Source organism: Geospiza fortis, unplaced genomic scaffold (assembly GCF_000277835.1).
Source record: "Geospiza fortis unplaced genomic scaffold, GeoFor_1.0 scaffold538, whole genome shotgun sequence".
Taxonomy (NCBI): domain Eukaryota; kingdom Metazoa; phylum Chordata; class Aves; order Passeriformes; family Thraupidae; genus Geospiza; species Geospiza fortis.
In genome coordinates this window covers 1,694,991-1,714,127 of record NW_005054368.1, presented here as the reverse complement: position 1 = coordinate 1,714,127, position 19,137 = coordinate 1,694,991, and the positions used below count along the sequence as shown (strand labels likewise).

Sequence of the window (19,137 nt, the reverse complement as noted above, 5' to 3'; positions counted from 1 at the left end):
CCCGCAGCTGCTCCGTGCCGTGCTGCCGGACCCACCGCGGTGAGTGCGGGCCGGGCTAGCCGGGGTTAGCCGGGGCTCACCGGGGCTGACCGGAGCTAACCGGCTCTGTCCGCAGAGCGCTGCGCGCCCGGTGCCCGGCGGGAGGAGGAGGCGGCCGGGCCCGGATCCCCCCCTGCCCCCGCGGGCAGCCCCGGGGCCCCGGAGGACATCCTGGGCGAGGAGGAGGAGCAGGACCGCGTCCCGCCGCAGAAACTGCAGCTCCTGGGTAACAAATCCCGCTCCTGGCAAACACTGAAATAAATACGGCGTGTGCTGTGTGGGAAAGTGATGCTGTGTTCATCTCCTTTGGCATTAATCCCCTTTAAGTGGTGTGGTAATACAGTTTTTAGGCTCTAACATAATATTAAAATAGAAACGATGTGCTGTGAGATGCTTTTTGTAACTAGCACCAGGAATGGAAAAGGTAATCAAGAATCTCTTCCCATTATCCTCTCTGGATGGAGATAACAACAAACACACCATGATCCCAAGAGAAGAATTATTGCTTCCTTATCAGGAAAGCTCAGACTTGGAGGAACCAAGAAAATTGATTTACAAGATGAAGGGGGGAAGCTGAGCAGAAACACCCTGGTTTGAAAGGAATGTTTGATTCGTGTATGAGATATATAATTGTGCAATAAGGTGTTGCATTTAAGGGTTAATCCTTTGTTAGCAAGGGGTGCTTTGGGGGAGAGTGGGAGTCTGAAATTCTTTGTTTTTTATTGTCCAAGCTTTGGTTGTCTAAATTCTTATTGTCCTAATTTTCCTGACTCTTTTCCAACTTCTAACACTTTAACACCGGTGCCTGGCGTTTTTCAGGGAGCTGAGCTTTCCCTGACAGCACCGTCAGTTGCTGTGTCCCCGGGAAGGTTTGCTGGCCCCAGGCTCGGCTGTAACTCGGCTGTAACTCTGTTTTTTCCCCTCCCTGCCCCAGGGGAATCGGCGGAGCTGCGGGATTTGCTGCGGAACCCGCACCTGCGGCAGCTGCTGCTGGCCCTGGAGCAGGCTCGGGACAAAAGCTCCCTCCTGAGGCGGCTGATGCAGGAGCCGCTGTTCCTGGAGTTCGCCGACTGCTGCCTGAGCATCGTGGAGCCTCCCGAGGAGAAGGAGAACGTCCTCCCCATCCTCCCCGAGTGAGCTTTGCTGCTGGGGGAGTGGGGATTGTTTCCTTCGTCCCTGAGATTTTTGTTTGGCGAGGTTTGGGTGCACTCTGCTGTGTGCCTTGGCCACTGTGCCCGTGCATGTCAGTGCAGAGCTGTGCTGGGACTTTCTTTTTTACATCCTGGGGCTTGACCTTGGTATTCTATGGAATTCTTGGGCAGCCACAGGAAATGTTGCTTCACAGTGACAGTATTAAATATATTTGCATTGATTTTAATCCATGAGTACTCTGAAATGTTTTTGTTTGCTGGAGGTTTTTGGGAAAGGTCAGACACCTTGACAAGGCATGGAGCAGTTTATTTTAAATGACATACACAGAGCAGCCAAACATTTTCAAGATCCACGAGCAACAAAAGGAGGGTTCAGAGCCCTCCTGGGCAGGGTGGTGCTGTCTGGGGAGCTCTGCACACACCTGGCAGCTGCGAGAGCTCATAGATTTTGGTTCTGTAGATAAAAGCAAGAGCCCAGCCCTGCTTTTCCCTGAGACATCTGCCCCTGGTGCTGCAGCTGGCTGGTGCTCAGTCAGGACGGTTGCAGGAATCAGGAATATTTATTGGCATTATTATTTGCTCACTCTGCCTGCTGCAGGCAGTTCAGTTCAAGTATTCATTGCTTCAAGCACCTGATCTGTTGGAATTGATTTGTTCCCATAGTGTTGATATTTCCTGTAAGTGGGGGGGAGCAGGAGCTGCCCCCACCCACAGTAAATGTAATTTAATGTTATTCTAAGGTTATTATAATGTGCATTATGAGGTGAGTCCCTCTCCCTCACGTTGTACGTACAAGGCAGCGCTGTGGAAGCTCTGAGGTAGCAGTAGAAGTGGACACTGAGTGATTTGGAAGCAGCAGCTTGCAGGGAGCCCCCCTGGAGGCCAAGGCCAGGGGCAGGGCTATGTGGGCAGGAGCTCCTGTCTGTCCAGCAGGATCTGGTTGAGTCCCGTGATGGAAAACGCCTCCGTGTGGGGGCTCACGTTGGCAAAGTGCAGGGGGGACCTCCTGCAGTGGAACTTGACAGGGCCCTGCGGGGACAAGAGGGGGAGAGTTCAGCCAGATGTGCAGCTGATTTTGTTACTCACATTTAACTCTGGAGTGTGGGAACCACTGGGGACAGAGGAACTCCTCCTCCAGAGGAGTCCCCACAAATGGACTGAAGAGAAATGGTCACTACAGAAATGCCAGCACTGAACTGGACTGAGATCAGCTCAGACTCTGGAGGTTGGTGTGCTCAGCACTGCCCTGGCACCGTTTGCAGCAGCTGTGGCAGTTCCTGCACACAGAATTTGATGCCAACACAAAAATGTTCCCCCCCCCAGACCCGAGGCTGATTTGTAAGTGCAGTTCCTGAGGGAAGGCAGTGCCAGGCAGTGGGAGATGCCACCCCAGCCTGCTCCCAAGCTGCAGACAGGAGGGAGGGGTGGGTACCTGCGGGAGGGCTCTGATGGAGGCGATGCCACAGCCCAGGTGTCCCCTGGGGCCCTCCTGCAGCCCCCTGGGGCAGCCCAGCAGCGCCAGCGCCCGCCGTGGCCCCGTGGCACTGCCAGGGGCTGCAGCCAGCACCAGCCCCAGGGGCCAGAGCTGCACAGCTGCCTGCAGGGACCACGCTGTGCCCAGGGAACAGGGAGCTCCAGGGGCCAGGGCAGCTCCAGGGCCTGCCAGCTCCTCTCCTTCCCCCTCGTCCAGCTCCGCTGCTGCCAGCGCTGGCCCCTTTGCCTGAAAGACACAACAACGGCAACAGCAATGTTCTCACATGTCCTGGGCACAACTCAGGACTGAAAAAGTGACTCTGTTAAGAGGGAGTCTGGAAGGACAGCACACTCCAGTTTCCATGCAGGTAAGGAATGAATTTATGCTGCAGGATGAGCCAGAAGCAGCACACCCCAGTTTCCTTGCAGGTAGGGAGTGAGTTTATTCTACAGGATGAGCCAGAAACAGCTGTACAGGACTGGCATCTGCTCTTCAGCTGGAGAAGAGTTTTCTGGAGCACTGGGTTTGCAGTTCTCACAGTTATTACTCTTTTTTCAGACCCCAAGAAGCCTCAGGCTCCTTTCAGTGCTGTCCTGTCCCCCAGACTCACCTTCCACCTCCTCCAGCCCCGCTGGATGGCGCGGGCAGCCCTGCGCAGCCTCTGGAAGCGACTCTTGGCCAGCCAGGAACGAACAGCTGGGGATGCAAAGAGAGAAACCTGAGTGGACAGGATCTCAGCAGCTCCTGCACACACTGGGAGATGGCACTTGGCCACTGCAATGCCCCAGAGTGACTGGAAATGTCCCTTGCTCTGTTATTTCAGCCCCACCCCACAAGTCACCTGCTTGGATGAGAGTTGCAGAGCGTTTCTCCTTTGCTGTTTTCTTCTCTTTAAATCTTCTCCAGCAGCACTGGATGCAAAATGCCTTCTCATTTAACACCTCTGCTCTCCTGGCTTCCAGGAGCTCCAGCTGCAGTGGGGAACAGGAGCCTGGAGTTAGGGATGGAATTCTGCTCACAGCTCTTCCTTCTTTTACAGCCTCTTGGTGTTTGCCCAGGGGACCACAGCTTCATTCCAGTGTCCTGTGACTGCTGGATTAGGTTTGGGAAGTGTCCTCACTTCATTGGTGCTTTTCAGGTAACATGGAAATGAAAATGGAAGCTCTTGGGCAGGAAGGTGGAGCCAGCAGCAGCAGGTTCATACCCAGCTCCACTGAAGGGGCTGCTTCAAGGCAGCAAGCTTGGCAGAACTGCCTTTGACTCCTTCCTCTCTTTCCCAGCCAAATCTGTCCTGTGGAGCTGAGGAAAGCTGCCATCCTTACTGGAATTCTGACACAAGTGCAGCTCCTTGTCCAACACAGAGGCCATTACACAAAGTGCTCTGCAGAGCTGGATTCTGATGGGTGCTTGATTGAGCTTAATAATTGGATGGAAAATGGCCAGTTCTGGTCACACTGGCTTGGCAGGAGTTTTGCCTCTGTCTGTGCCAGAATGGCCCTGAGGCAGGAGCACTCCAGAGGCATCAGCCAAGGAACAGCACTTACCAGGGAATTGGCCAGGAACACTTTGGTTTTGCCACAGAAGACTGAGGGGATTCCTGCTCCATTCCCTGCTGCCTGAGCAGGGCTTTGTCCCCTGAGAGCATCCTGGAGGATCTCCAGAACAGCAGCACGTGGTGCTTTGTCATCACCCATCGCTGCACTCTCACCTGGAAATGAAACATTGAGGAGAAGGCACCACAAAATTTGGAAATGGGGCCAGGACATTGTCTTTGCACTGAGATTTCCTGGCCACTTAGAGGGGAAATACCTGCAGCAAGAGGGGGTGGCTGAGAGCACTTGATGCTGCTGTGTTTAAGGCTAAGATGTGGCAGCACAGATTGCACCAGGTGCCAGCCAGCAGCAAACCAGTGTGGGTGTTTAAACTGGGCTGTGGCTGGGTGCTGCCTTCTCATCTGTCATCACCTCTGTTCTCCACAGGTAAAACTGTCATTTGGGGCAGATCCAGGCTGAACCAGGGAGGCTCAGGTGTTCTCCCACCCCAAACATCCCACATGGAAGCAGGAGAAAGCAGCAGCAATGCCATTAAGAATAGACTGAGCAGCTCAGTCCTAAGAAAATCCCATTAAATACTCAAAACTCAAAGCTGTGGGAGCAAAGAACAAAAGGCAGGGAATTGTAGCCTTAATGTACTGAAAAGTGCAGGAAGGGGAAGCAAATTCTGCACAATTGTACAGTTGTCACAGGGCACTGGGAGCAGCTATGGGGTCCTGCACTGAGCAGGAATTTATGGCAGCAATCACAGGTTATTAAAGCCATTTCTGGGACACAGTGCACAATTTTTTACATTACAAACAGTTCAGCCACATGAATCTCTTTGGAAATAGAGACAGATTTAATTCAGACCTGGAACAAGAGATTGTTGCAGGAGTTCCTGCATGCACAGGGCTGGATGGGTTTTGCATCATTCCATCCTGGATACTGTTTGTTTTTCTGCTATAAATATTTCTAAGGAGATGAGAGCATTTTAAGGTCCTGAAAACAAATAGAAGCAATTCTTGCTTACAGGAAGACATCTGGTGGCTCTGATGGTGTTCATGGGGCTGGGCTGATAAGGGAACCAAAAGCTTATCCCTGTGTTTGGGCAATTGTTTTGCTTTGTTTGCAGCTTATTACCCCCTCAAGATAAAAAGGACTAAAAACCCATCACAAAGAGGCTCTGCAGTTAATGGGTTTGTAATTGAGGGGGAAAGATCCACTGTGTAAGTAATTTTCCAGCCTGCACTTCCTTGCTTCACCCCATTTCCACAGGGTGAACAGATTTCCACCAGTTTTACTCATCTGAACAGGCTGGTCCTGCTTCCCACAGCTGCTGCTCATTGAACTGACCCACGGGGTGAATTTGGGGCACAGAAAGGGGCTGCAATAACCTTTAATATGAAATGTAACCCCCTGATGAGCTCCTCCTTTCAGGAGCTCAAAGCAAAGGCATTACCTGTGGGCTGGATTGTGTTTGTTAAAGTCCATCCTCACTCTTGCTTAGAAAAAGAGAAGTTTGCAAAAGGTGCAAGAAGCAGCAGAGTCCAGGTAAGCTGGAAGGTCAGTGATTCAGCAAGGAAACAAGGAGGGGGGAAAGAAAGGAAGGAGAAGGAAAATAAAGCAAAAGGTAAGTGGTTTTCAAGTCTACTAAAGAATCAACTCCAAATTATATTGGGTGAGGGGAACCCCAGACACCTCTGAAACTGTTCCACCCAGGAGGAGCACAGAAAACCAGCAGTGAGGGGTAAGATTTTAAGTGTTAAGCAAATTAGAAACTCAGGTTGGTGATAGGTTAAAGAAATATTTTGAGAATAGTGGTGAATACAGTAATTACCTGATCTGTGTGATATCAAATGGCTGCAGTGACAATTTTACTTGATGGCAGAGGGATTACCTGAAGAAACTTACCTGTTTTCTCAGCAGGATGAGAGTTGCTTTTATCCCACACTCTTTTTTTGCTGGAGCCCCAGGATTTCCTCAGCAGTTCGTAGCGCTCAGTGAAACTTTGGAAAGGGATCCTGGCAGACAAAATGTGCAGTGAATTCCAGGCAAGAACCATTACTGTAAATAACTGTTCCTTTTTGCTGAATGGTAATAACTCATCCTCTGAAGGGAGAAAATTCCAGAATGGCTTTGTGGATCCAGTGCATGGGATGCTAACAGACTGATGCCTGAATGGTCAAACAGGCCAGAAAGTTCAGAACTTGTGAAGAAATTCAGATTTCCCAGTAACAGTAGCAAAGCCAGGGCAGTAATTGTGCTTGGATATGCTGGCGGTGCAAAATATTTGGGTTTCCTGTTTATAAGCTCTTCTGAATAACTAAATGCCACTAATTGCTATAGAAATGGATTAAAAATGCTGAAGAAGCTGGACTTACCTGACTGGGAAACCTGCTGCACTGATGGTGATGGCTTCCACTATCCCACAGGCCTGCAGCTGGCTGAGAACCTGAGGCACAAATTGAGATGGTTTAGGCAAAGCTGACTTTGGTGGAAGCTGCTCCTTGTGTGCCCTGTCCTGGGCATCCACAGCCAGTGTTGGTATTTCCAGGCTCAGTGCTGGTATTTCCATGCTCAGCAGATTCCATGGGTGTTTAAAGCCTCACTGCCCATCAGATGAGGCTCTCTAGTTACAGCTTTAGCATCTGCTGCTCTGCTCCCAAAGCTTCTCAGCTTCCTGGACTCCAGGAACGAGCACAGTTTTGTTTGGAAGGTATTTGTGTGCCCAGAGCTGCTGTTGGAAGGGCTGTGAGGGCAGCACCCAAATCACCCCAGCCACAGGCAAGGTGCAGCTGGAAGAGCTGCTGTGCTTGGGAGCTGTGTTGGACAAGCACCTCAGTGACCCTGGAAGGGTGCTTATCTCAAAGGAGAAGGAGCTGTTTCAAAATGTGCTGTGCAAAGAGCTTTGCAAGTGACTCAAGATCCTAAGAAACTCAGTGCAGAGCCCTGGGGAAGGCTCTGGAGGAGTTACCTCTTCTCTCCTGAAAGTCATGGCCTTGCAGTCAGCGTTGGGCTTGATGCAGCGGATGTAATGGGGTGTGGTTCTGCTCAAAATCTCCATCAGGTGCTCCAGGGAGCTCTGCAGGAACAAACACAGGGCTCAGCAGGGCTCCTCCTCCTCCTCAGGGATCTCCCACCCACCCCATGGAGCTGCTCTGGGCAAGGATGGCTTTACAGACTCAGTGTTAGAGCACAAAATCCACTCTGTGGATGCATTTCATCAAATTGTTGATGGTAAATCCCAGAAGTTTCCAAAATTACAGCAGAAACCTGAATGGGATGTACCTTGAACTTGGACACCACTGTAACAACAGCTGCTCTGTTCTGGGTTTTGGTGTTATTTTGGTTCTTTTCTGTCACAGGAAATAATTTTTGAAGCAAAGGATCCTTTGAGTTCTGCAAAACGTGGATCAGCTCTGGTGGAACAGCGTCCTGCAAACAGACATGACCTGTCAGTATCTGGACCTGGCAGGCACCTGCACCTCTGAAAATAACTAAGAATTGCACATATAGAGATAGAACAGTATTTCTGATGCCAGATTTGATGTGACCACAGCTGCAGTATCAAATCTGATGATGTGCATTCATTCACAGTCAGATTTAGGAACAGAAAACAATGTTTGGCTGAACATTCAGCAAATCCAGGCAAATGTACGACTGCTCCCATCACTGCTCTTGTTACACAGCCTAAGTGAGCTCCAGCTCTCAGGAGTGGTTTAATCCCTGAAGGACAGACTGCAGCAGGCATTAGAAACATTCCTTTGAATTAAGAGATGGAGTTTTATTGCTGAATAAATAAATAACAGCACTTGCCATAATTGCTGGGGATGTCAGAGCTGAGAAGGGACCCTGCTCTCTGCAGACTATTTCACATTTCACTTATTCCCTGATGGCCAAAATTTGAGTACTTTGAGCACTTCAGCAGTTAAGCCCAGCTCTTGTTTCTCATAAATTTATATGAATATTTTTGGGAATTAAGTGCTGTATTTGAAGTTATAAAAATGCCCTGATGCCATTAACAATTCTGCATCCCCCAGGAATGGAAGAAGCCCTGATTTGGTGATGGTTCACTTCAACCCCAGCTCAAAGGTTTAACAAAGCATCTGCTTGTGCCAGTGGTGGTTCAGAGAATCCCACCAAGGACATCACCCAGTTTCACAGGGCCTGAAGGGTTTATTTGCAGCAAGGTATGTCCAGTACCCAGCACTGAATGTATTTGTTTTGATTTAAATCACTTTAGGCCTGTAGGATACTTTTAAGATTTTTTAAACAGCTTTTTCTGCAAACACCTACCTTATTTTTCTCCACCATTGCTGCCAGCTGATAGCAGACTTTGCCAGCATAGTGTGAAATGATAAAGTTGGGCTTCTTACTGAATTTATCTCGACTTAAACACTGATTAGTGGACAAGGCTTTCTCAATCCTGGTCTGGAACAGGTCAGTGTTGGAGGCTCTGTTCAGGCGACACTCCTGCAAAGGACACACAACTGCAGCACCTCTTGTTTGGCACAAAGACCTGACTCTAAAAGCTACAACATTTAACATTCAAATGGTAGCAATTTTACCTTCAGAGCTGCTTTGAGAATGCAAGGCCTGAAATACTGGGAAGGAAGAGGGGGAAAGAAGTAATTGAGGCTTCATATTTGAATCAGAACATCCAGGATCAGAGGGAAAAAGACAGCTCAGAATAGGAGGAAGCAGATTTTGTGAAACTGAAGCCCTGCAGAAATATTATAGCTGACAGGTTTTCTATTAATTTACTATTTGTGTTTTATTTGGTGGCATGGGACAAAGGCAGGAACCTGGACCCAAAATTGAAGGGTTTGGATCACACTTACCTCATTCAGCAAGGAAAAAATGCTGAGAGGATTTCCCTCTATCAGGTCAAGGCAGTTCTGGTTATCCTGGTAGTTGATGAATGACCACTGCAGGCCCTCAGCTGCATATTCTTCCTGAAGGAAGAGGGAAGGGGTTATTCTGCAGCAGAGGGCACCAGAGCTCAGAGCTCTGTGCCTTGGGCAGCTGATCCAGGTCCTGTTTGAGGAGTTAATCCCAGCTCAGCTCCAGGTCAACACCAAGCTTGAGAAAAAAAAACAACCCACATGAGGATATCCCACCCCAGGTAGCTTTTGGGTGTGGATCAGAACCTGCTGGAACAATTTATCTGAGGATCTGGGAACGCCATGGATTTATCCAAGTGAGCTGCAAGGCTGCTTTAGAGAGCAAACAAAAGCCACAGTCACACAAAGCCTCTCCTGCTGTGCTGGGATTTTCCCTGAAGGACAAGGAACAAGCAGAACTCCTTCCCTGGACTGGGACACAGCCCCAGCCCAACCTGTGTGTGCCAGGCTTTACTGCCTGAGCTCCACTTAAAGCAAAGCCTGATCTGAAAGGAAGTGCAGGGAGATGCTGGTTGGAATAATTGGTACAATATTTATGCTGAATTACAGGACAAACTGTCAGCAGTGTTTAACAAGCACAAGCTCTGGGCAGTTATTTGAAAAGCCTCCTGCCAAAAGCTTGCTCAGCACAGCCACTAATGGCATTTAAGTGGTTTGGGGGACAGCCAGATCCAGAGGTAAGAGGGCAGGCAGTGAGTGGGAGGGGTGCTATAACCAGAGGTCATGGAGCCATTTCAAGCAAAGCAATTGTGTGCCTGAACTTGCTTTCCATCTTCCCTGACCATTAACCCCTGGCATGCTGACCAGGGCAGGCAGGGAAAGCAGCCTGGCAACAGCAAAGCACAAATGGCAGCCAAAGAAATACTTGATCCTGAATAAATTGACAAAACCCTGCTGTGAGGCAGGAGGTGCCAGCACACTGCTGCCATAAAGAAAATAATTTCCCTGATTCCAGTTAATGGCAAAGAGCATTTTGGTAATGGATCTGCAGTGGGGAGGGGCAGAGCAGCAGCCCTGGCAGGGACTCTGCACCTTGCAGGCACTCAGAAGAGAGCTGGAATTAGCAGTGTGTGACCAGTGAGGGACTGCACAGTGCAAAAAAACCTTCTCTGCTGTGAAACAACAGCATTTGTGTCCCTCCTTGCTCAAGGATAAAGCTGGAGCACACTGGGGTCTGTTTTAAAGGCACCAGCATGGCTGGGGTCAAGCAGCTGTGCCCCTGGGGCAGGAGGGTTCCACAGGTCCCACGTGCTCAGGTGTGGGTGACAGGGGTCTGGTGGGCTCTGCCTTCACACCAAGCTCAGCCCAGAAGCTCCACTCTTTAGGGACTTCATGCTTCATGGCTGTAAGCGGAAACTTCCAAGAGAATCTCAATTCAGGCTGCACTTAGCCCAAGAATTGAGTCTCAGGTGTTCAGCTCTTTGAGGAGAAGCAAGCAGAGATCCAGTGGGGCTGGGAACAGATTTCCAGCCCCCAGGAGACAAAGCTGGGCCATTCCAACTGCCCCACACCCCCCTCTTTACAAAGGCACTGCTCCCTCCCACTGCTCTCTGTGCCATTACTGACTGAAGGTTCCATCTGACCACGGGCACAGCAATTAAAGTGACAAAAAGATGCCGTTTTAAATCAGACATTGAAGATTTGATCTTCAGTTTGGGGTATTACCTGCTGTGCCTTCAGGTAGTGAGCTACAAAGTGCTGCTGCAGTTTCTCATTGGCATAATTAATGCAGAGCTGCTCCAAGTTGTTTTCAGGGAAGGCTTCAAACCCATAAACATCCAACAAACCTGGAAGCAACGTGGGAGGACAGGGAGCTTTAGTTTAGGAGCAGCCTGGAGAGCTGCTGGCCCCTGAGTTAAAGCAGGGTGGGATAGCCATACCTATGAAGCTGGTCCACACTGAGGGGTCTGTGTAGATGTTTTCATTTATGACCAAAACCAGCCACTCAAACAACCTGCAGACAGCAACAGTGGGATTAGCTGGAAGCTGCTTGCTTGCAATAATCAGAATTGTTTCTTTTACTGCTGTTTCCATCAGTGTCACTTGGAAGGAAGAGGAATTTCTGATGTGCTACCACGAAACAGCAGCAAGTGAATCCCTCTGGCCTCCCCATTCCCTCCCAAAAATCACCTGGATGAAGCCATCCTTACCTGGCATAGATGACTTTGGCCAGGCAGTCCCTCCTGGTCTCACACTCAGCCCTGGAGCATGGCTTCTTGAACACCTGCTGCTGTTTTCCAGCAGTGATTGTTCGAATCCTTAAAGATTCCAGGAGCTCCTCAATGGGAATCTGGAGCAGCTCCCCCGTGGTCTTCATAAACTCTTGTTCAGGAGAACAAACAGTGCAAGGTCACCTGCTGTGCTCATACCTCTGAAGGTAAGGAAGGTCTAGAGATTGTGTAGGAAAATGCCATTTCCATCAGCTCTCCAAATTAAATGGGAATTTTGGATCTTTCTACCCAAACTTGGGAGTAAGTTTTGCAAAACCAGACTCTTAATTTGGATGCAGAGTGTCCCTAGAATTCTGGGTCCTCTCTTTAAAATGAGTACCAGAAAAAGCTGAAGTGTGCCACACTGAAATTGATTTTCTCTCTAGATGTGTCTTTGTTACTTTTTTGAGCAGGGACCTCAAAATCCAGACAGACAAATCAAACAGTCATGACCAGGAAAAAGCAGGGATTTGGGGATAGAAATGAAGTGTAGAAGAATATTTGCTGACAAAGCATTTAAGATCTTTCTCAGCTGAGCTGTATTCAAAATTATTTGAATATTAAGTGGTTTGAGTTCAGAGCATGTGAAATTGCAGCAGGAACCTTCCCTATTCAGGGCAGTTTTATCTCTGAAGGAAATCCAGATCCACAAGCCTCCTGAAGACAGGAGGCTTGCAATTTAATCTGTTTCTGCTGCAATTCAACAGATTTGTTGTCACTGCCTTTTGGTCTTTATCATGAAAACTTCCAAGCTTTCCTGTGAAAAGCCCTGCTCTCCCTCTGGGTCAGATTTCTGCCAGCCCTGTGATGGCAGAGTAAGATTACAGACAAGAGCCACAGTTCTGCCAATAATCCTCCTGAAATCACTGGGTAGTGCTGCAGTTGCCCTGACCTGTCAGGGAAGGATATTATCTCTCAGGGCAGGGGAGCATTAGGTTTTTGTTTGTTCACAAAAACACACCTAAATTTTGGGTTGCTCACGGCTTTAATTGTCTCCTATCAGCAGGAGAGTTATTGTTCAAATTCTTTTCTTTAATAAGGAATTCTTTCTGAATTAAATGAAGAAATTAAATGAATTTAAATTAAACAAATTCGATTTAATAATTTAAAATACAATAAATCCAATACAGTTTAAACAAATTTATTAATTTTCAAAATTAAGTTATTAATAAAGTAATTAGATTTATTAGTAGTTAAAAGGAATTAATAATGAAAAGTAATAATAGTTAAAATTACTCAAGTGAAAATTTGGTAGATTTAATAAATTTTAAGAAATGTTAATAATGAAATAAACATAATAAGTAAATCTAAATTAACTAACTAAATAAAGGAAAGAATTCTTTCCATTCTTTCCTTTCTCTAATCCTTCCCCTTGGGCATCTGCACTGAACTAACAAGGCTCTGGAACATGGCATGGTTGTTGCCTCACCTTTGGTTTTGTCTTCCAGTTCACAAGGCTCAGATTCATCCAGTGGATTGGAGAATTGAACATTCCCGAGGTGCAGAAGGCCTGATAACACCTGCAATACAATCAGGGAGTTTTTCAGGACTGCTCCCCCCAAGGCAGGCTCCCCTGAGCCTTCCTTTATCCTGGAACAGGGCAGCTCCTGCACATCCCTGCACAGAAGGCAGATCCCAGACCTCTGTGTGTTTCCCTAATGCTGCAGCTCCTGAAGGCAAACTGAAATTCAGAGGTGCACACTTCTAGCTCTGACCTAACCTTTGGCTGCGCAGCCTGATGTGGGGCTGAGGGCTCTCCAGTGAGGAGCAGCAGCTGTGCCCAGGGACAGGGATTTATCCCAGCAGCAATCCCACCCTGGGAACACATTCCCAACACCCTCAGCAGCCTCCTGCTGTCCCTGCTGGGTGGCTGACCTTGAAAATATTGCTCTGCGTGGCACGGCCGATGCCCAGGTGGAACATTGCCCCTCTGGTCACCTCGAAGCAGTCCTCTGAAAAGCCAAACAATGCTCTTCAACAAGCCAGGCACACAAACAGGGGCAAGCAGAACATCTCAGCACATCCCATCCAGCTGGAATGGTCAGTGCAGAGCAGGGAAGCTGTCTGGGTAAATCCCACACACAAGCTGCAGAACCAACCCATTGTTTTTTTCTGTCAGGTGAAGCACAAGCAAAGACAAGACAGTTTCTAAACAAAGCCACAAAGATGCAAATTTGCCAGGCCAGAACCAGCTGGTTTAAGCCAGGTGACTGATTTTAAGCTTTAAGATTTAATAGTGCCAAGTGAAACTTAGAAAGAGCCCCATTAATGCAGGTGGCTTTGCAAAACATCTGCTGTTGGCTGAGCAGGGGATGGAACAGGATCTATTTCTGCCTGCCTCCCTTTAAAGTTCCAACCATTCTTAACAGATTGATTAATTAGTTAGTGAAGCTAATCTTTACCATCTAAGTTTCTTTCAGAGTTTGGCAGCCAGCGGTACTCAGCCCCTTCTGGAAGGTTCCACTCCAGCCTCTCCTCTGCAGTAGCACCTTTTGTGATCTGGAGGCAGAAAACAAGGTAAAAATTGAATTCTGCCTTTGGTGTTTACAGCTCCCAGACAGTGAAGAATAACATACTGGAAGGATGATTTAATTTGGAAGCCTGGGAGACAGGGAAACTGGTAATTATTAAAAGTTGCAACTGTGCTAAATCTGGTGATTCCATCCCTGCTGTGTGTCAGAAATACTCAGCAAAATTAACTGTAGGCAAACCTGATAAAAAATATGGAAGTTTCTTTCGTTGGGGGCCTGATAGGCAACTCTTGTTTTCTCCAGAAGGAAAGTCTGGATGGAAGCACCAGTCAGATGATGAAATCTAGAGAGGGAAAAAGAGCAAAGATTTCAACAAAACCTCTTCACAGAATCCAAGAGGGTTGTGTTGTTCTGAGACCAAGTGACTGTGAATGCTTTGCAGTTCACCTTCAGTTTTGTTCATATTTTATTCAGAGTTCTTAACTACATCTCTGTTTTTCCATTGCACTCTTTTAGAGACCTTTAGGGTGAAAGGTTGCAGGAAAAGAAAACAAACCCAGAAAGGAAAATAATAACAGTTTAAACTGCCAGCAAACCAAAATATGCTCTAAAGACATACAATATTCTATGGCAGATTTCAGAAATAAGCTTTAGAGGAACAAAATTATAAAGATTTAAAGGACCAAGACAAGAGGTAAGGTTTTACCCAGTGATTCCTACCTGTCTAGCTGGAGCTGGATGTATTTCCCAAACCTGCTGCTGTTGCTGTTCCGCAGGGTGCAGGCGTTCCCTGTGAAATTGCCAGTGGCAGACACAGACAATCAGAGTGGTCCCACTCTGCCAGGCAGCACATACAGGTATTTGGGGTGCTCTGTAAGCAGCTCCAGTATTTGAAGAGTTTGTTTGTAAGGAGAGGACCAAGAGATAGCTTAGACTCGTGTGGGAACAAAGGAAATTCCCACAGTGGCCATTACTTTACTTTGCTGTTAAAAAAGCCACATTTACCAAATGCTTCCATGACAGGGTTGGAATCCAGCACTCTCTTCTCTATCCTCTCCACAGTTTCATTGCCTTTTGGGGAGATAACTGAGGCAGCAACAGAGGCATAGAACTTCATAAGGCAGCGAGAGGTCCAGGTCTGCAAGGGAGAGATGTGACAGTAGCTCTTTGTCTTTAACATGTTATCAGTGATGGCAGTGGAGCAGTGCTGCCTTCTGGAAACACAGGGTGCAGGTGGAGGGGAGGCTAAGGAGAGGAACTGTGTCAGGTTTGGAGCTCTGGTTCAGTGGGAACTCTGTGCCACAGACACACATTTCAGAGCTGCTGCAGTGGGAGTGCTCCATGGAGGTGTCACCATCTGGAGGCTCAGCCAGAACGAACAGCTACTGCCTTGGGATGGAGTGAATGTGAATGGATTTTGAGTCATTAACATTCAGCAAAACATCTTATTCTTGGGCTCTAAAATACCCTCAGCATTGTCCTAGCAGGGATGGACCATCACAGGGGCCAGGGCAGGAGCTGCACCCACTGCTCCAGGTCTGTACAGAGGGTTTGCTGAGACACCCAGAGCTGCCTGACAGACCAGGCTGAGGCACGAACTCAGGTGCAATTCCTTCTGAACGATTCAAAGCAAACCCTCCAGAAATGACAGATGTCACCTGAAGAGCTGCTATATTAAGCAGAGTGTGTTTAACTGCAGCAATCACTTAATGCTTCACACACATTTCAAGAGAGTCGTGCTGGGCAGATTGGCTACGTGCTGTGTCAGAGGGGTTTTAATTCATCTTTGCTCATTCACTGCACTACTCTGTGCTACAAATCACTGGCAGAGCTCAAAACTTGAGAGCAATGTCACAGAAAAACATTTCCTTACCTTCCCAGCACCACTTTCTCCACTCACAATGATGGACTGGTTCACAGGGTCCATCTGTTTTTGGACGTTCCTGTAGGTTTGCTCAGCCACTGCAAAGATGTGAGGTTTTAAATCCTGGCAGTGAAAGAGAATAGTCATCTTTAAGAGTACAGTAATCAACAGCAATGGATAGCAAGGGTCATCTCAAATTCACCTGAAGACAGCATTGCTCTTTTAACAGAACTAATATTTCACAAGAAATGGGGTTTATCCTGTGGGAGTATTTTCTCAGATAAATTTGGAGCAGTTTGACACCTGGGCTCTGCAGAAGGACAGTGATCTCAAACACAAGGGTTACCTGAGGACAAAGTGCAACGTGGTACTCCCTCATGAGCTCAGGTGAGTAGAGGCAGGAGAAAGGCTGGAAAGGATTTAAAGCCACCAGGCTGCAGCCAGCATTTGTGTAGAACAGGTTGACTCTGTATCTTGCTTGAAGACATTTCAGAACTGAAAAGCAACACCTTCTGTCAGCATCTTTTGCAAAGTGTGTTTGACCCTTGCTGTGCCTGTTGGTAACAAGAGTCTCAGGTGTGTTACCTGTCAGGTTTAACAGAGAATGAGGTGACCAAGAGAGTGCTGCAGGTGTAATATATATAACTGTAGGTGTAATATATGTAACTGTAGGTGTACTGTACACAACTGTAGGTGTAATATACATAACTCCTATGCTGATGGTGTTAATGCAGTGAGAACAGGGCAAGGGATCCCTCAGCAGACACTCCCTGGCTGCTCACCTGTCCTGGTTGTCACCGGGTTCACCTTGGTGAGGTCATCAAAAAGATGCAGTTTCTCTTCATCACCGAGGAAGGCTCTAAATTCTTCTTCAAATGATTCACTGAGGTCATTCTGCATGAGAGAATCTTCCCTTTGGCCATTTTCCTGGAGGGGATGTCAGATCAGCACCAGTGAAAGGTGAAGAGCTGGACTTTCACCTCATCTCCTGCTCCAGCTCTTCTGCTGCTTCCATGTCACTGAGTTTCAGTCTCAGCAGGAGCCAGACCCCAGGATGTGAGAGCTACTCCTCCTCCCAGCTGCTCTGATGTTAGAAAAGGGTTCTGGCTGTGACAGAGGCACTCAGAGCACGTGGCCTTGGGCTCACACTGCAGCTCTGCACACACACACACACACACACACCATGCTCTTGCAACTGGCTCATTTCTAAGCCTCTGCATGTCATGCATTCAATCCAAGCAGTGCCCTGGGCTCAGGGAGGCAGGAAGGGCTGGCTGCAGGTACAGCTGGAAGCCCCTGCAGGCCAAAACAAATGCAGCTTTCCTAGCAGAGGCTCTCATTTTCAGGGTGAAACCTGCAGAGTGCACACATCACAGCCAGGGCACAGGAATGGTGCTGGGAGAGGAGCTGCCCTGCCTTAGCTGAAGTTCTGTCCCCTTTCAATCACTTAAAATATTCAAATCCCAGCCTCTGGGCTCCCATGTCCTTGACAACATTATTTGGAAGGGCACACTTGTTGTATGTAATGGAAAACCAGCCAGAAGAGAGATTCCAGGACCTGTTTGCCATTGCTGGGGAAAGGAGAGGCTAGAAGAGAAAGTGAAGAATGGAAAAGACGCCAGTCCTGATTTCTGCACTCTGTACACTCCTCTTGTTATCTCCTTCTCTTTGACAGAAAGTTCTCCAAGCTATCCCTGCTCACCTGCACCACAAGCTAACCCATGGGCAGCATCACCTTGTTTATACAGAAAATGCTAAATTTAGTCAGCAGCATTCCTACTATGTGAGCTGAGCTCATTAATATAAGGGAAATGCACTGCAAATCCCACTTAGCATGTTCCAAAAAAAAAAAAAAAAGCTACTCATTTAGGAGCATTTTTATCTTTTGCAGACAGTATAAATACTTCATTTCCAGTGATACAGAATTTTACACAGTAAGGGAAAAAAAAAAGCTTAGCAATGCAGTAAAGCCCTGCCACCCAAGTGATTTCTGTTATTCTCCTCTGAATGAGCATTAAGCAGCTTGCTGCTGTCAGAGAACAGACACCACAATTAGGAAACACTGCATGGGCTGAGGAGTTCCTGCCCATTCCCCTTTCCCCCCGTGCCCCTGTGTCACACCAGGCAAGTTAAACCCACTGAGAGACTGCACGGCCTGAGGAAGGGCTTGGTTCTGCTGCCCTGCTCAGCCAAAAGTAAAAGAATATTTGACAATAAATCCCAACTCTCGTGTCCATTCAGCTTCCTGAACAAACACCCTTAGGATGCGCTTGCTGCCTGCATGAACACCTGCCCTGTTAGAGCCCAGGGCACAGCAAAAATCACTGCCTGGTGTCTCTAATTCAGCTCAAACCCACAGTAAACAGGTCCAGTCAATTCATGAAGCAGGGGTGAATATTCATTAGTAGTTACCTAATCTTGACTGCATGGAAATAAGCCAAGAATTCTCTCCTGGCAGTTACATTTAATTAGCACACACAATTCCTGCTTTTTACCTGCTTTGGCATCTTGTCCAGGCCTGTGGACGGGAACACTGGAGAGGGCCTTTACTTTGGGGAACTTCATTCAAATCACACTGGAGAATGCTTAAATAAAGAAAACAAAAAGGAGTTTAGATAAAAATAACTCTGGGCATGTCATTCTCCAGTGGGTTCCACAAGCAAATCCCAAAGACTTCAGACAGAATTACTGATCCCAGTGGAGCACAAGTAACACTGCAGCTGGAAATCCTACCCAGAGTTATGGCCAAGTGCTGCTGCCCTGCAAATAAAGCTTTTTTTTTGGAGGGAATTGTGTATCTTCCCTTCCATCAGGACTAAAATACTTTGCTTTTCTTTAATAAATCAAGTTTTATTGGCAAGAAGCTGCAACTACTTGTTAAATTCCTCCTGTTTGGAGAAACAGGGCACATCTGAGGGTCTGACAGTGCCAGAGAAGCCTGAGCTTTGGGAAGGGGAGTGACTCGGAGAGGTTTGTGTTGTTCCCTTCCTGTTTCCTCTGAAAATCTCTGGGAGCGAACCCAAGGTGAGTCAGGCCCTTTGAATTTCTGTGATAAACGCTGAGGTTCCAGTCACACCGCCAGGAAGAATTCCCTCCTTCCTGCAGCTGAGCCTGCCATTACTTCCATTCCTTTTCTATTCTAATTCTATTCTATTCCACTCTAATTCTATTCTAATTTTGTTCTATTATACTCTAACTGTTTTAATTCTATTCTAATTCCACTCGATTCCATTCCTATTCAGTTCCTCTTCCATTGTTACTCCTACTCCATCCCTAATTTCCTTCCTAACCCGGCACTCGGAGTCAGTTTGGAGTCCGGGGCGCGATCGCATCCCCAAAGCTCTGTCAGATCCATCCCTGCAGAGCCTTTTGCGCCAGCAGATCCCGGGGGACACAGAGGACACGCGGGTGACATAGAGGACACGCCGGGGACACGCGGGGACCCGGGCGGGCGGGACCCCAGGGTGGCGGGCGCGGTGTCCCCTCAGG

General features: G+C 47.9%; 2 protein-coding genes across 3 annotated transcripts in view; one reads left to right on the top strand and one right to left on the bottom strand.

Moving 5' to 3' along the window:
* The window catches only part of ZNHIT3 (zinc finger HIT-type containing 3), a 3,529-nt gene extending 2,112 nt beyond the window's left edge, over positions 1-1,417 (top strand). Inside the window, exons 2-4 of the mRNA XM_005424455.2 lie at positions 8-39; positions 116-265; positions 974-1,417. Coding sequence (XP_005424512.1) covers positions 8-39; positions 116-265; positions 974-1,176 — 385 coding nt within the window. The 3' untranslated portion in view covers positions 1,177-1,417. The remainder of the gene's footprint in view (positions 1-7; positions 40-115; positions 266-973) is intronic.
* Positions 1,418-1,717: 300 nt separating this feature from the next.
* Positions 1,718-18,234, bottom strand: MYO19 (myosin XIX). 2 transcript variants are annotated; one of them, XM_005424454.2, is made up of 24 exons: positions 18,144-18,234; positions 16,431-16,575; positions 15,995-16,143; positions 15,658-15,771; positions 14,790-14,922; positions 14,505-14,574; positions 14,025-14,127; positions 13,716-13,812; positions 13,189-13,265; positions 12,743-12,833; positions 11,254-11,425; positions 10,984-11,057; positions 10,769-10,890; positions 9,041-9,154; positions 8,496-8,672; positions 7,488-7,634; positions 7,174-7,281; positions 6,581-6,651; positions 6,111-6,220; positions 4,209-4,372; positions 3,506-3,635; positions 3,275-3,360; positions 2,623-2,910; positions 1,718-2,219 (listed from the first exon to the last, which is right to left on the bottom strand). In XM_005424454.2, exons 1-24 carry the CDS (start codon positions 18,153-18,155, stop codon positions 2,091-2,093), a joined length of 2,883 nt encoding a protein of 960 aa, XP_005424511.1. In that variant the 5' UTR covers positions 18,156-18,234; the 3' UTR covers positions 1,718-2,090. The 2 variants fall into 2 exon arrangements, with proteins under 2 accessions (XP_005424511.1, XP_030915695.1); XM_031059835.1 differs by lacking the exons at positions 1,718-2,219; positions 2,623-2,910; positions 3,275-3,360; positions 3,506-3,635; positions 4,209-4,372 and adding an exon at positions 4,840-5,755.
* Positions 18,235-19,137: the final 903 nt, after the last annotated feature.